The sequence below is a fragment of the Rhea pennata genome, chromosome 25, assembly GCF_028389875.1.
Source record: "Rhea pennata isolate bPtePen1 chromosome 25, bPtePen1.pri, whole genome shotgun sequence".
NCBI classification, from domain to species: Eukaryota; Metazoa; Chordata; class Aves; order Rheiformes; family Rheidae; genus Rhea; species Rhea pennata.
Genome location: NC_084687.1, coordinates 907,596 through 923,923, shown reverse-complemented (window position 1 = coordinate 923,923; position 16,328 = coordinate 907,596). Strand labels below are relative to the sequence as shown.

The following is a 16,328-nucleotide window of genomic DNA, read 5'->3' as shown; positions in this document are numbered from 1 at the left end:
TGTTCCAGGTCAGTCAGGGCACCCCACTTGAACCAGAAAGCCCAGTCCCTCATTCTGGTCCACTTTGCCCTGCCCTTGGAAAGCTACTACCTGGTTCTTGTCAGGCTTGTCTTGTGCTAGGAGTCCTTGTATTGGGCACTAGGCCAGCTCACCTGGCCCAGAATGCTGGGCATTGGTACAGCTTCAATTCACCCTACTCCAGCAGTGCCAACAATAAGGACTGATCAGATTCAGGCTGCTTCCGAAGTGTCAGAACTCAGAACAGGTCCAGTTCACCCTAATCCAGAAGCAGCAGGACCCAGGGCTTGTTCACCTCCTCCTGCCCCAGTAATCTCAGTACCTGGTTCTTGTCCAGCTCACAGTTCTTGTACTCGCTCTCCCCCTGCTCCTGGAAGGTGACAATGACAAAGCCCACAAAGATGTTCATCATAAAGAAGGCAATAAGGATGATGTAGATGATGAAGAACATTGCAATCTCCACCCGGTAGTTGTAGATAGGGCCTGTATCCTCAGCATTAGTGTCAATGGCCTTGTATAGAAGCCTAGAGGAGGGACAGGGAAGGAAGAGAGATCCTGACTGGGAGTAGGAAAAAAAAAACAAAAAAAACAAAAAAGCATGTTTCCTTGAAGATGTCAGAGAGCTCTCAGGACATCCCAAATCCAGCAGAGGTGGAATAGGGCTGCCAGGGCTGCCCTGTCTGCCCCACAGCCCCCACCAGGAGGATTAGACCTGCTCCTTGGCCTGAACAATGTTTCTTTCCTTGGAAAATCCCTCTCAGAAAATGGCATTTAGTCTGAGCCAGGTGGCAATGACCTGCCTCCAGCACAGGTCTGGCCCCTTGACTAGGCCTATATCCCTGCCTGCAGACTCACTGTGGCCAGCCCTCGAAGGTGGAGACAGTGAAAAGCGACATCATGGCTGACAGGACGTTGTCAAAGTGGAAGTCATTGTGCAACCAGTTGCGCTCAAGCATTACAATCTGCGTTGGGTCTCCGTCCACATAGGTGATGAAATGACCCCTGCAATGGGAGGGATGCAATGTTTACAGTGCCATGCCTCCTTCTACCTGCCAGTGCGGCACAGGCCAAGGGCTGCTTGGAGCCTGATAGGGGAGGATGGCCCTGTGCTTATTCCCAATTTACACCAGGGCAAGGGAAAGCAGCATGAGACACCAAACCCCACTTTTGACTGCAAGATTCCCTTGCAGCAACACAGAGCAAACTGCTCCTCAGCCTTCACCTTCCTGGCCTCTGCACCAGAGTACTCAGCTGGACTGTGTTGCCCAGAGCTCTTACCTGCATTCCTTCTCTGTTAACTTTGACGGATCTGTACAGCTGTAGAACTTCCCCTGCATTGAACAGAGATCAGGAAAGACTATGATTTTGTTGGGATTTCAGAAGCCCTGAGGAAGTTTGACTTTTTCATAGACCACAGTTAATCCCCATTCTGCATCTCTGCTAGTTCTGATATGTGCCACAGAGTGCTGCAGGCCTTCCCACTCCACTTGTCAACACAACCCAGTCTGGAGCTCAAGGGATAACTCAGGGGCCATGGTAGACCTTGTAGCCAATTCTAGGTTGAGACACACGGAAGATGCCTAGTACTGTAGTGAAAACAAATTCTCCAAGGCCCAGAGCTGACTCATGCCATCTGGTAGCTAATTATTTGGAAAACAGGGAATGAAGAAATAACTATAGAAGTAACCAAAATCTAATGTATGCTGACAGCTCTGCTGAGTTTGCAGGGAATTCTGAGAGCTCTCTTCACATTGGCTGGGAATTTAAACCCAGTTATCAGAACAAAGCTTGCTCAGCCAGGGCTGGCTCTGCTTTTTCTAAGAATAGTCCCAGGGAGCAGCCAGGGACCAGACTGCAAGGGTGCTCCTGTAGAAAAGTCCAAAGTGGTAATGGAAATCATAAGCACTTGTCATCTTACAGAGGAGAAATTGAAGCAGTATGTGAGGACAGGGAACTAGTCCCTTTATGTGTGTAGTCTGGATGCCACAATTACCTAGATGTTTCCTGCCATCCCTCCCACTAGCTGCCTCTTTTCCCTGGCTGTCTGGGGCAAGCAGGTCTCCTTTCAGAATACGACCTGTGCTAACCCCAACACTGGGAGATGGCTTCTTTTGAGGATTACGGCTAAAAGAGTCTGTCCAGAGCATCTCTGAGCAGGGGAGAGAGAGCAGGGAGGTCTCCCTGCCTGTGGGAGACATCTCTCACCTTGAAGAGCTGGACCCCAATGCAGGCAAACATGAACTGCAGCAATGTTGTGACGATCACAATGTTGCCAATAGTCTTGATGGCCACAAACACACACTGGACCACATGCTGTGGAAGGTGAGGACAGAGCACACATGAGCATGTCTAGGGGAGGTTTCTCCATCCTGTTTCTCACTCACTGTAGGGACTGGACCCAGGAAGAGAAGGTAGATGAAAGCAGAATCCTACCAAGGACAGTGGAATCAGGTAAGCTCCTTCCACGTATTGCATCTCATAAGAAGGTGAAATTCAGTTCCCAGCCTGGCAAACCCCAAAGAGTGTGGAGCCTGCCACATAACCTCACATAGGGATTCCCATGGGTTGAGGACATCTTTTCCTGTCCTCCCTCTTACCTTCAGCCCCTTTGCCCTGTTAATAGCTCGCAGAGGCCTCAGTACCCTCAGCACCCGGAGGATCTTTACCACTGAGATGGTGCTGGACCTGGAGAGGAAAGAAGAGCTGAGAAGGGCAATTCTTCTGCCCAGGCCAGCTGGTATGAACCTGCAAATCTGCCAGGTAGGCCAGGCCAAGATAATGGATGAGCAGCAAGGGATGGCTGAGACATGCAGATATCACTAAACCATCAGGTTACATGTGGCCAAAGCACATCAGTGGCTAGAGAAAGCGATTCCAAAATGAATTTCTGCCTGGATGTTTGACTTTGACATTAAAAGAGTTTTTTCTCCTTGCCTCCCATCCATATTCTTCTCAGTGTAGTGGCAACTATGGGCACTAACACATAGTTAATACCCCAGGGGATGGCTATTCCTTCTCCATCTGACCTGGAGAACTGTAGCACTCAAGCTACAGCTGGCCTGCTTGGCTAAAGAGACCAGTGCTGACCCCTGTGTAGTATGGAGGTGCTTACTCAATTCCCATGGAGATGAGAGAGACAGCAACAACGAGAAGGTCGAGGATGTTGAATGAGTTCCTACAGAAGGAGCCTTTGTGCAGGAAAGCACCGTATGCTGTCATCTGGGGAGCAGAGGGAGTTAGTAGAAAGGTCAGGCAAGGCTGAGGGACATGGTCACTCTACAGCCCTGGGACAGATGTCTCAAGAGGGGCTTCTCACAGACCTGTGGGCTGGGGACCCTATCTTGCTCAGACTTGTTGCTCTGGAGCCAGGCAGCGAGCTGACTTCAGGTGAGTTAGAAATTCTCCGTGTTGCACTGGCTGGAGATATACCATTTTCTAATTATTCAGCAAATTAAAGAAGAGAAAAGCAAAGAGACTGCAGTGGGAGCAGGACTCAATAGCTATTGGAATTATTGTTTCCCTCCTCAACTTTCCACTGCTTTCTCTTTTGCAATGTTTCTACTGCCTGAACTCACTGAAGGGGACCCATGGCCCTGGGGCTGGTCACACACACCCTAGACTGTGGGAACAGCAGAGACTTGAGGCTCAGACAGAAGCTTTTCCCCACTGGGTCCTGGAGCTTGTGGAACTGGAAAGCTCCAAGCCTGGAGCTTGTCACCAAAAAGATTGACTTCCCACAGCCAGAACCCTGTTTAGACCCACACTCCACGTCTTGACATACTCACTCTTTGTGGTCTGCCTGTATGGATCTGCCTATGCATAGTCATCCCTTCCTTGTCAGCAGCTGGAGGGACTGTGCATGGCCAGGGCCATGGGGGCAGAGGGACTCACCTTCAAGACAATTTCTACTGTGAAGACAGAGGTGAAGCCAATGTCAAAATATCCAAGAATCTGGAGACAGAAATACCAGAAATTGGTGAGATTTTGGCCCACCCTGAGAAGAAGGCATTGCCCTCCCATACTCAGGGCTGAAGCCAGGAGTCTTAGTCCCTCAGATTATTTCTTCCATGGACATAAAACAAGAATAGGGTTAGAAGGTACACTAGAAGACTTTCTTCCTGAAGACCAGAAGACAAACGGAGCTCTTAGTGAGACTCCTATTCTGTGCATTGAAGTGTCTCACAGGGAGAAAAAATCACAGGTACCGAAACCTGCCTGGACACAATGCCTGGCAAGCAGGTCTCTGCTTACTGGGGAAATGAGTGTCTCCATGCAGTCTTCCCACCCATTTCATCCCTCTGGAGCCATGTGACACCTGGTTGCGGAAGGACTCAGCCCGGATGGGATCCTCAGCTGCCAGCGAGATGCTGCTGAGCAAGATGAAGAGCAGGATGAAGTTGGTGAACCAGGTGGCATTGACAATTCTGTGGCACAGCATCCGAAATCTGCAGAGGACAGAGATGGTACGAGACATTGCCATGGGGCCAGAAGGGTATTAGGTGGGGCCGCAATAGCCTGAAGGAGGGTTATGGCTAAACCTTGAGAACAGGAGGGCCCTGGACTTGAAGGGATGTCTGTGCTAGCTCTTCCATAGAAAAGATTGCGTTGTCCCAGTGAGCTGGCTACCTCTAGGGATGGCTGTTATGCACAGGTCTTTGTGCGGAAGGGTTGGTGCCAGAGGTACCCAGGTTAGCTCTGGTTTCATCACGCCAAGAGAAGAGAGGATGCCTACTTGTTAGTGGGGCTGAAAATGAAGAAGGAGCTGGCTTCAGGCATAGGCACAGCCTTCTCTTTCAGCTGTAACTCTGCCAGAGGACGTGGCCGAGGGCTCAGAGGGATTTCAGGCTCATCTTCTTCATCATCACCTGCAGGGTGGCGACAGAGAGGGAAACAGAAAAGGTCACCCAGAGAAGGAGAGGGAGTGGGATCCTGCGGTGGATCCTGTGATACTGATCTGGATCCTGTGCTAGAAAGATCTCACTGCCCTGAGGCTGATGGGAGGTGACAGCATCCTTCACCCCTCACACAGTCAGGGAGGTAGTACCATCCCCTGCCGTGTCTCCCAGCCTTCCTGTTCTCCTTCCAGGGACAAATCTTACCTGGGAAGTCCGCAGAAGGGTAGGGGTCTTTGATCTCATTGACATTGGATTCAAATTCATCCACTTTTAACTGAAACAAGGGAGAGACAAAGAAGAAGACAGCCAGCTGAATGTGACAATATTGGTGCTAAATACTGCATGTCAGACAGACTCCAGAAGTCTGGAAGCCATGTAGTGCAAGCAGTTTCTTTGTGTGCTGCACATACAGCATGCAGTGCATGGTTCCCTGGCCCGGGATGGAGCAGGGTGGGGGAAAAATTTCAGGGATGCTACAATCTGAGCAAAGAACAACACCAAGAATATTGGACAGGGAAATAGGTGCTGGTCAAGAGCTCTGGGCCTTGTACCTGTGCAACAGGTGGACCAAAACATGGAGTGATTCCTGTGGAGTATCTCGGGAGAGGAAAAGAGCTGCAGGCCAAACACTCATAAGAGGCAGCTTAGCACATGATCATTCTAGCTAAGCAGAAGGCTCTGTGCAACAGAAGTGCTGGTGTGAACAGTGAGAATGTGTGGATGTGAGTCTGGGATGCTGGTATACACCTGTTCCCCTCCATGCTGGTATACACCAGTCTGCTTCAACTACTGCCAACTGGCTGCGCCCAGGAAAATGAATCACAGGAGAGGTTCCCCAGCTATGGCTGGGAACACCCAGCTCTAGGGCTCCACCAGGCAGCAGGTCCTGCCAGGGTCCTAGAGAGGCCTCATTACCGGAGGATGCTAACATGAGGATCATTCTGCCCCAGCAGTGTCCAGACTCAGGTTGGTTCCAAACCTTTGAGGCACTGTCAGTCCTGACTGGTGGCAGAAGGTGTCTGGTCCTTCATCAGGATCTCCCCAAGTCCTGGCCCTACCAGCACTAACCTTGGCTGTTGTGGGAATCCCTTCTCCCTTTGCTTTCTGCTCAAGCTTCTTTGCCAACAGCTGCTTCTCATCTTCAGACTTCTCTGGGTAACCTCTGCAGGACAGGAGAGAAGAGGAGAGGAGAGGAGACTTAACCCAAGGCAGAGGCATCACTGATGCCATGTGTCCTCATGCTCCAAAGCTCCTGGTTTTGGAGCTCCCACTGCCAGGGTCATCACTTACCTGGACATCTTCCGACGCTTGCGCTCCTCTGCTTTGGCTTTCTGGGCTGAGGTCAGGCTCTCAGCTTCAGCCAGGTTATCAACTGCGATAGCCAGGAAAACATTGAGGAGGATGTCTGGAAGTAAAGCGCTAAGGACATACAGGAGATAGTTCCCCTTTGAAGGATATGGCCAAACTGTCCCTGATATCCAGGTTGCCCTGAAAAACATTCCTGGAGCTGAGCCCTTGAGACATGCCTGGCTGGTGATCCTTGACCCTGCACACATACCTCTTCCTTGCATGCACTGAGCCTTTGGTTGACCGATCCATCCCTCTCTTGGCTCAGTTCATCCAGCTCAGTCTTGTTTCTGCATTGACTGATGCCTGAAGATTTGCTTGTCAGTCCCTGTGGTGTGCTTTCCTCCAGCCTCTCGACCCCAAACACCACCAGTGCAAGCCCTGAAGCCTGAGTTTTGTTCCACTGCGGTTCAGCACTGAAGGGGTTAAGGCAGCCCCCCCTCCCCCAACATACTCATCCCTTGCTGTCTGCCCCTGCACAGCACCTTTAATTGATGCTATGAGGTCACTGCACCAGGGGACAGGAAGCCTGGACCTGACTTCACAGGTGGAGGATACAGTTTCCACAGACGAAGAGAATGATGAAGTAGATGCAGACCAGCATGCCAGGGAAGGCTGGGCCCCCATAGGCCATGATCCCATGATACATGATTGAATTCCAGTCCTCTCCTGTCAGGATCTGGGAACAGAGAAAGGATAATGTGAGACAGGAATGGGAATTATAGAGCACCTGCACCAAAGCAGGACAGAATCTCTCCTCCAGCTCTGAACCAGCATTGCCTCTCATGACCCCAGTCTCATCTCTGTGCTCCAACTTCAAAGCCACACCATCTCCCTACAGACCCATACATCTCTCCTAGGCCTTGGCTCTTGCCACGAGAAATACAGGCCAGCCAAGAACCTTGGCATCCTGTCTCCCACCCCTATGCTCTGTTTGCCACAGCCCATACCTGGAAAACACTGATGAGGGCCTGGGGGAAGTTGTCAAAAGTACTGCGCCACACCTCCATGTCTTCGAAGTCATACTTGCCTCCAAAGAGCTGCATTCCCAGCAGGGCAAAGACAATAATGAAGAGGAAGAGGAGGAGGAGCAAAGAGGCAATAGAGCGGACTGAGTTGAGTAGGGAGGCCACCAGATTGCTCAGAGATGTCCAGTACCTGGGCAGGGGGGAGACAGGAGTGTATGGGAAGGGAATGACTGGAAGAGGCTGCAGGACCAGGGCAGCAGGAACATGTCGCTCTGCCCTGAGAGCTGCACCAGCAGCCCAGTAAGGGGGTTCTGGCCCTGTGCCACTCACAGGGCTGGAAACTAAGATTTCTCCAGCCAGACCCCAGGAGGTGGAACTTAAACTCCAAGTGTAGTGTGCAAGACATTTCACTGCCTACACAGGGCTCCACCAGACAGGAGCAGGGGATGAACATGTAGTGAGTTGGTGTCAGAAGGAGAACTCAAGAGTGCTAGCCCACAGAACCCCCATTTACAACACATCAGAACCCAGAGCAAGAGCAAAAAGCCTCTGGGAGACCTTCACAAACACCTTCTCTATCCTCTTCCCTGCTCCCAGATCTTGTCCTGCAGATGGATAAATCCCCACTTTGGCCTTGCCTCTCTCTCCAGGAGCTCTTAGCTCTGCTCACATTGCAGCCCTCCGAAGGGAAAAGGCCAGTGAGGTTGGGTGGTCAATAAGCCCACAGAGCCCACAGAGTTCCTGCACCAACCTGGTGATCTTGAAGATGCGGAGGAGCCGGATGCAACGCAACACAGAGATGCCCAGAGGTGACAGGGTACTGAGTTCCACCAGGATAGTCTCCAAGATTCCCGCACACACCACAAAGCAATCAAAGCGGTTGAAAAGAGACATGAAGTACTGGCGCAGACCCAGTGCATACATCTTCAGCAGCATCTCAGCCGCAAAGAGTGATAGCAGCACCCTGTTAGCATTGTCTAGGATGGGAGACCCAACATATCAGAGCTTGGAACTCTTCATCTCTACATAGCACTGCACGAAGACAGTGCTGCCCACCTCCCTTCTCTGCCCACCACTGACCCCTGAGTAGCAGTTGCAACAAATCCTTCTTTTAGGGAGCATCCAAGAGAGAAGGGTGGGGAGACGGCTGACACATCTACAACTACGTGTTTGCATTTGTGGGTGTGTGTTTGTACCATGTATGTCAGTGCATGCAGTTTGTCCACCTATGTATCTCTGCATGTAGTGTGTGTGTGTGTTGGGCTCTGTGTGTGTGTTTTCACATGGCCAAACTGCGAATTTATGTGTGCACAGCTGTATTCTGTTTGTGCATATATGTGTTCACGCATGAGCACATGTAGTGTGACTGCATGTGTGTATGTGTGTGGCTGTACTTTGTGTGCAAGTGTCCTAGTGTGTGTACTCTGTGTTCAGTGGTAGGTATAGCACTCTGTGTGTGTGCACTGTGCAAGACCATGTGCACACTCTGTATGTATCAGCATATACACTGTGCATATGCCATGTGCCTTTGTGTGACAGTGTTGTGCCGATGGTGCACACACACTTGTGTGCAAGCAGTGTTTGTGTGTGTGAGAAAGTTTGAATGTGTCTAAAAGAGACTGTGCTATACTAACGTGACATGTAAAATCAGCGTGTGCATATGTTTGCATGACTGCAGGGTGTCTAGAGCCCTCCCTCACTCTGGTGCTCTTTGCTCACCTTGTACCCTGGTTAGCCAGTCGGGCTGTAAGTAGTGTTCAGAGGCGATGGACAAGGTATTCAGTGCCACAAGCAGGATGACAAGCCAGTAGAAGAACTTGGATTTCACCACATCCCTGCACTTCCTGCGAAACATTCGGTTCCAACGCCTCCACTGGCGGCTAGAGAGACAGGCCAGAAGCATCATGAAAGGCCAGCCAGCAGGTCCTGCTCAGCCCTGACTCCAGGGCAGTGCCTGTGGTCAATGGAGTAGAACTACTCCTGCTTCCTTATCCAGGGCATTTCCCTGAGAGGGGCTGAGATGGTCAGCCATCAGTGGGCCACGTGAATGCTGGAGAAATACACGGTGCAACCTCCACTAGCAACTGCGGGCTCTGGGGTAAGGGGACATAACCAGGGAACATACTCTTTGGCTACACTAACTCAAGTTTGCAGTTCATTGATACAAACACCTCCTGAGTCCTTTTTGGCCTGCAGTGACTTCTAGTTTCCTGTCATGGGCACACCTCCTAAATTGTAGGACATGCTGCATAGGGCAGGAGAAGATGCCTCAAGCCTGGTTCCAAAGTGAAGGGGTAATTTACGCTGAAATGGTTTCTTGCCCATACCAGAGCAAAATTCCCCGCTGTCTGATAACCTGGATGTTTGTATCTCCTCCTTAACACATAGTCCTTAGCTTTCCTCAAGGAATTGTGGTTGACAATACAGCCTGGCACAGCCAGGATGGCAAGACAGAAACCATGCAAGCCCACATGCAAGGTAGCAGATGGTTCAACATGTGCATACTCACAAGTAGACAATCCATTTGTTCATGCCCTCAATTTCATACAAGCTCTCTGTCTCAGACCCTCCTTCATCCAACGGCATCATACCTATAGGGAGAGCAAAATTGCAGGCTTTCCTCGGAGCCCTTGAGAAAAACATCATGGAAGGGACCTGTCCCAGGAGCACACACAAAAGAGCTTTCTTACTTGAAGTAAATATAAGAAACATGGTTCCAGGGAGACAGCAGGGAGAGCTTTAACAGGTAATTTTAACTGTCTCATGCAAACCAAATAAATAGGAGGAACTGGAAATATCTGCATTGCAGTAAGAGCAACAGCAACACAGTGGGGCAGGCTGGACAGCCTGTAGTGTATAGGTAGATTCCTCCATCATATGAGATGCTTCCAGAACAGAGAAAAACTGGGATCAATAGTGATCTAAACTAGTGCTGCATAACAGGATGTGTTTAAGAACACTGGCTGCAGGTGTGAACTTTGATCTTTCGCATTGCTTCCCAAGGTCTTTTGCACACATATATAAGCTCAGCTTGAGGCATGAAAAATTACTACACTTTTTGCTAGCCTGCAAAGCACTGGCAGAGGACATGAGTGACCAACAGACCACTCAGTGCCAGAGATCCCTAGGCCTTGATGCGCACTTGACTAAATGGCTGTTTTTTCATCTCCTGCCCTGAACCACATCTAATCTTTCAAAATTGACAATGTCAGAAAACTCATGTATCTTTTAACATGTGAGCTGGTAACCCCACACGCTGCCCCTACACACACAAGTGCACACACACATCGTTTCTCATGATCATTTCAAGCATATTTTGCAAAAGAAAGATAACCTAGGCCATGTTAGCAGGGTGCTGTCACTTTCTGCAAATATTAAATAGGGTAGAGGTAGAGGTTTTGCACAAGGGCCAAATTATCTGCTAGTTTGGATCAGATTCAATAAAGTGATTCAGGAAAGGAAAGAAGAGGAAGAAAACTGTTCTGTAGAAGTCAAAGCATTTTGTTCCATAGGTTTTCAAATGAAACCAGTCTCTATAACTTCTGCATGGCTCCCCACCTTGCTGTTCCTCCAGGATGCCCAGTGTTAGGAACCCAACCTCCATGCCAAGAATCTTTGCCCAGGTAGAGCTGGTACCTTCTCCCCTGGCCCGGTCGCTGTCCATGACTTCAGCATGGGTGATCCAGTCCATGTAGCCCTTCAGATCCTCCTCCAGTTGCTGCTTCTCCCGCAGCTTCTGAAATGTGCCCCGTGACTTGGCCTTCTCACGTTCTTTGGTGAACTCACTGGGACAAGGCAGGTAATAGAATGAGACTTAGGAGGAGACAGCATGGAGGCTGTAGCCTGGGTCACATGTCACAGCTCTGTCCCAGAGCCAATGAGCGCAGGCCAGTCCTTGTAGAAAGAGGAAAGCTTGAAATATCCTACCCTATGAGACTGTTCTACTGACTCTCCTTTTTTTTTGGCTCATAATGCAAGAACATGGGAGATCATCATCTCATTGATGCTAGGCAGGGTTTCTTCCCCGTCATTGGCTCTTCTTTGGGATTTCCTTGCTGTAAGTGGCTGTGGCTAGACAAACTAATACTAGACGGTGCAGAGGCTGCAGGAGATCTCTAGTCTTGCTAAATGCCAGACCAAGTAGGGTCCCACCCATCTGGAGGGATAAAAAGCTGGCCCAAGCTCTCAATGTGGGAAAGGTGAGCTCACCACATGGCAAGTGATCAGGACACCTCTCTCATGGCAACAGGGAGAAGGTACGTCTGCCAAGCTGAGTGACGCACCATGTGCATAACAACTTTAACTGTGTTATCATGCAAATTAGCAGTAATTGGGTAATTTAGCATGTAAGTGTTAGGATCATTGTAATCAGATTGATGATAACTGATTGTTGTATTTCAATCAGACTGCTGAAACATTAATTAGAATAGTAAAAATTCTTTTAGTTCCCTTGCACACATGTCAAAAGTGTGTTCTTAGGTTGTTGAAAAACATGTGGGCTCATGAAAACAGGTAATATCACAGGCACTCAGTAAGAGAGAATGAGTGTCTTGTGGCACATGCTCATAGGGTAAGGACTGCTGGTTGAGCTCTTTGCTCAGCTCCTTTTACCTCTAGTGCTTGCAGACTGCAGTACAAACACATAATGTCTGTGTTTGCTGACATCTACAGAGAGATTTCTTTGTTGAGTGTTCAACTAAAGTCTTAGACAGCTCCAGGCCATGGCAGCTGATACAACAGGTAACTCAAGGGAAAATGTTTCTAAATATGCAAGAGAAAGGGAAATGGGAAAGGAAATAGAACAGAAACTTTTCTAGGCTTTTTTTCTTGTATAGTTAAAACCAACTAAGACTCATACTTTGCTCATTCATCTTCTGGCAAAGAGAAAGGACAGGACAGCACTTACCCACTGAGCACCCCCAGCACCAGGTTGAGAACAAAGAAGGAACCAAGCAGGATAAGGCTGACAAAGTAGATCCAGGGCCATTCATTTCCAATAGCATCGTTTACCTCACAAGGAGAAAAGCAGATGAAGCATCCTGAAGGGGAGGTACTGTCTACCCTATGTCTCTCACCTGGTTGCCTCTCAACAGCCTGTGGGAGCTTTACTCTCTGAAAGGAGGGTTTGGGCTGTTAGTATATTAACCTGCCTCTCTGAGCCCTGGATCTTCACCATGCTGTGCTTAGCATTAGGGGAGATAAACCCAAGCGCTTGGGGAGCACACTTCAGGCCTAACTTCATCAAGATATTCTCCCAAGCACAGCAAGACACAGCCCTGAAGAAGCATCCACCAGTCAGCCATGTCTGGGCCCAATCCACACCCCTTCCCTATAGCCTCACTGACTTAACAACAATATCAGTAGACCACTAGGCTTCTGTAAAAGCACCAGACACCCTGGAGTTCAAACTAGCTGCCCCTGCTCCTATGAATGAAAGGTTCCCCTGAACCAGGGCATACCCTGACAGGTCAGAGGCAAAGGTGGAAGCATCCTTTGAGCATACTTCTGCCTGTCTGGAGAGTGAGGGAAGCTCAGGCCATGCCTACACAGCAGAGATGTAGATGCACCTGGTGTGATGTAATGGAGATTGCAGTATGAGGCTTCGTGGGCATAGGATGTCTTTCAATGAGGGAGAGACCTTAGCCCTGCTAAGGGGTCCTGAGTACTGGGAGGAATTGCCCCTTGTGAGGCAGGACAAGGAGTCACCAGTGTACTGAGCTGGGTACCATGCCCAGGCTGCTGGAGCCTACCCAGTAGAGAACTTCAGTCCAGCCCTCCATGGTGATGCACTGGTAGACAGTCAGCATGGCGAAGCCGAAGTTATCAAAGTGAGTAATGCCATTGTTGGGCCCTGGCCAGCCACTTCGACATTCAGTGCCATTGATGGTACAATGACGCCCATGGCCAGAGCTGGTGCATGGGGCTGGCTTCTCTGGCTCCACTGTGGCAATCACATCTGAGGAGGAAAAGCTGTGATGTAAGCAGCAGGCTAGGATAAGGAGATCAGGTCCTAGCACCTCACAACCTCCAGGTTAAGGTTTCCAAAAGGGGCCTCATTCACCACCTTCTTATATCATGTACTGCCACCAGAACTGTGCCCTCCAGCAAATAACCTTCCTCCCTGCCATACTCCCATGCCTGATGCTGGTAGGGCTAGACCACAGGCTCTGTGGTCTCCAGAGCAGCTGCATACAAACACCTCTGTCCTGCTGCTGCCTGCTGCAGCCCCACCTGTCCCAGTGTAGTAGCAGGTCTTGTGCATCTTGCCCTTGAAGAGCTCTTGCCCAACAATGGCGTAGATGATGATCATGAAGAGGACCAACAGGGCAATGTGCAGCAGGGGTACCATGGCCTTGATGATGGAGTTCAGGACGACCTGAAGGCCTACACCAGAGAGAAGGGAGAGGAGGTCAACCTCTTCCAAACAACCTTGTGTGTGTCTTGGGAATGCCTTGAACATTTCTGCTGGCCTTTCCAGACCTGCAGACCTTCCCAAAATACCCCTTGTCAAAAGGAGAGAGAGGGGTAACACCAAAACCTGGCACAGGTGAGGTGGGACTGAAAGCCCTGGAGCATGAAATTTGAGCAGCTGGGAGACCCCAGCAGATCCAGTTGCCAGACATTATTGGAGGGTGGTTCATACCCCTTCATTTGTTCTGTTCCTCTCTTCCTCCCTGTATTCACATGAGTTGTGGGAGAAGGAGATTAATGTCCAGGGAAACTAGAATGAGATTCTGGTCCCCTTTCCACTGTCTGCCAAAAGGTGCTGACGCTGAGCCCTGGGTGGAGCTATGTGTGCTGTTACCTGCAAAGCCTTCATATTGACAACCGAAAGCTGTAGGCTTGAGTGAGAATTTGCAGCTCTTCTGCACCCAAATTCTGGTCAGGCATGGCCCAACACCAGTGTGAAACCTGTCCCGCAGCCCACCATCCCAGTCAGGGACAGGGGTTCATATCCACCCACCAGCCCTTCACCCTGGGTGAACAGTACCCACTTGGCACTCCAGACACCAGGCGTAGGGGTCTCAGCACACGAAATGCTCGCAGGGCCTTCACGTCGAAGCCACCTTTCCCACCTGAAGTCCCTCCTTGCTTGGCATTGATCTGCTCCAGGGTCATAGTGAAAAGCCTAAAAGAGGGCAGAGGAGGAGGTGAAGAACAGAAAAGAAGGGCGTGAGGATGGAGACTAAGAAAACTGTGCTATGGAGTCAGAGCTCCACAGTCAAGTTGAGGCTGACACGCAGAATGACTCTTGGCTAAGCTCAGTTCATGAGTGCACCCACTGCTGGGCACTCATCTGCTGGGATCTGATCTGCTCTGCCAGACAACTAGGAGCCCTCCCATCTCCCTGGTGCCATGCGGACCCACTCCGTGTGTGCCAAACCCCAAAGGACCTCATGCCATCCACATTCTCCAGGGCAAGGAGATCTGAGAGGCATGAAGGGGTCAGACAAAAAGAAATAGGAGTTACAGAGGAACCCAGGAAGAGAGGGTAGGGTAAGAAAAAAGGGCCACATGGGAAAAGGGCATAAATCGACTCTAGAAGCTGCCCCAAACCCCACTATGGTCACTAGAAAAAATCATCTAACTGATGGGATATGGATGAGGCCTGGGGCAAGCTGAATATTGGCAGCTTCCCCCGCTCACATTACCCCAGGGACACGATGGAGAAGTCAAGCACATTCCAGCCATTTCGGAGGTAGGCGTCTGTATGGAAAAGAAACCCATAGGCAATTATCTTGAGCATCGCCTCAATGGCAAAGAAGATCAGGAAGGCGATTTCAATCTTCTCCTGGGGATTGCAAAGAGAAGTAGGAGAGGACATACTGTTAGTGCAGACTACAACCACCTTTGTATCACCACTCAGCACAACTGCACTTGGTGGGTCTCTCGATCTGCCCCCATTACCAATGCTGTGATCTTCCATGCATACTAAGCAGCGCCTTGGCTGCCCCAAGCAAAGTGGGATGGGACACTGAGCCGCTATATGCTACTCTCTGGCCTGCAGTATGTTTCCTTGTATTCCTTCAACATCAAGCAGCCAGGAATAGGCTCCTGGGCTAAAGATACAAGTTCTTACAAAACACATCAGCAGATCCACCATTTCCTAACCCAGTGTCCAAAGATGCCTTGTCCAGGGCAATGCACATCTCCAAATTCCTTTCCCCTACCCTACCCTCCCATTCCTGCATGGCCTTCCTCACACTGCTTGTACTGCTACCCTCTCCTCATCGTCTCTTCTGAGGGCAGGGCTTGCTGGGTCTTTCCTGGAGACACTGTGCAGTCCCCAAGAGGTGAGATGGCCACATTGTGGCTTCCCTTGGGCCCTACACTTCCAGGGAAGTGAGGTCCTGGGTTTGAAACGTGCTATCTAATGCCACAAATCTACATGGCAGACATGCTTGTCAGAGTGAGCTGCTAGAGGGAAACTGGCCTAGCAAATGTCTCATCAACTCTGCAGAGAGTCTGAATGGCAGATCAGTTGAACAGTGTTAAAATTTTTTTTCTCCTTGCCTGATGGGTAAATCCTTCCCAAACAGACTCCCAATATGCCCCTCACCACCCCTGCAGGCACCAAAGGATGGGGCATGACCTATCTCTCCTTGGGAGAAAAAGAGAGACCCAAGGCTCTGCAGGGCAGAGACACTGTGACTGCTCCCACACTGTGGCCAGCACCCAACTGCATGGGTTCAGCACAGCTGTTGGCAGCCACAAGGCCAAAAATAACTTGCCTTTATGCGGGTGTAGTTATCTGTGCCCATTTGGCTCTGTCTGTCACTCTGATCACTGCCCTTGCTGCTGATGGCCATTTCCAGACTGGGATTAAAATGCCTTTGAAGCAGACAGATGGATGAGGGTATTTTTATTTTTGGCCTTCCATAGCCCGTCTCCTCCATCTGCACCCCAGGGATTAGCAATTGCTGAAGGACAGGAGGCATCCCTACTTGGGCTCTGCAGGGAATTATACATAGAAAGGCAAAAATGTCTCTGGGACCAAATCTACGTGTAGTTCTCCATTGGGGAAGGCCTGCAGTGCTCAGCCTAGTGAAAGCACACAATATACTGTATACTGTATACTCCCAGAGTCTACCTGGCTTGT

At 50.1% G+C, this 16,328-nt stretch overlaps 1 protein-coding gene across 1 annotated transcript in view; it reads right to left on the bottom strand.

The window, feature by feature from the left end:
• The window catches only part of CACNA1S (calcium voltage-gated channel subunit alpha1 S), a 47,899-nt gene that overhangs the window by 19,761 nt on the left and 11,810 nt on the right, over positions 1-16,328 (bottom strand). The window contains exons 3-25 of the mRNA XM_062595073.1: positions 14,881-15,020; positions 14,224-14,357; positions 13,460-13,612; positions 12,979-13,184; positions 12,135-12,238; positions 10,865-11,013; positions 9,738-9,819; positions 8,948-9,108; positions 7,980-8,205; positions 7,211-7,418; positions 6,819-6,939; positions 6,204-6,318; positions 5,982-6,075; positions 5,118-5,187; positions 4,751-4,883; positions 4,334-4,463; positions 3,910-3,969; positions 3,131-3,237; positions 2,616-2,703; positions 2,224-2,331; positions 1,297-1,349; positions 874-1,020; positions 341-542 (exon numbers count right to left, since the gene is read on the bottom strand). Of these exons, the coding sequence (XP_062451057.1) occupies positions 341-542; positions 874-1,020; positions 1,297-1,349; positions 2,224-2,331; positions 2,616-2,703; positions 3,131-3,237; positions 3,910-3,969; positions 4,334-4,463; positions 4,751-4,883; positions 5,118-5,187; positions 5,982-6,075; positions 6,204-6,318; positions 6,819-6,939; positions 7,211-7,418; positions 7,980-8,205; positions 8,948-9,108; positions 9,738-9,819; positions 10,865-11,013; positions 12,135-12,238; positions 12,979-13,184; positions 13,460-13,612; positions 14,224-14,357; positions 14,881-15,020 (2,991 nt within the window). The remainder of the gene's footprint in view (positions 1-340; positions 543-873; positions 1,021-1,296; positions 1,350-2,223; positions 2,332-2,615; positions 2,704-3,130; positions 3,238-3,909; positions 3,970-4,333; positions 4,464-4,750; positions 4,884-5,117; positions 5,188-5,981; positions 6,076-6,203; positions 6,319-6,818; positions 6,940-7,210; positions 7,419-7,979; positions 8,206-8,947; positions 9,109-9,737; positions 9,820-10,864; positions 11,014-12,134; positions 12,239-12,978; positions 13,185-13,459; positions 13,613-14,223; positions 14,358-14,880; positions 15,021-16,328) is intronic.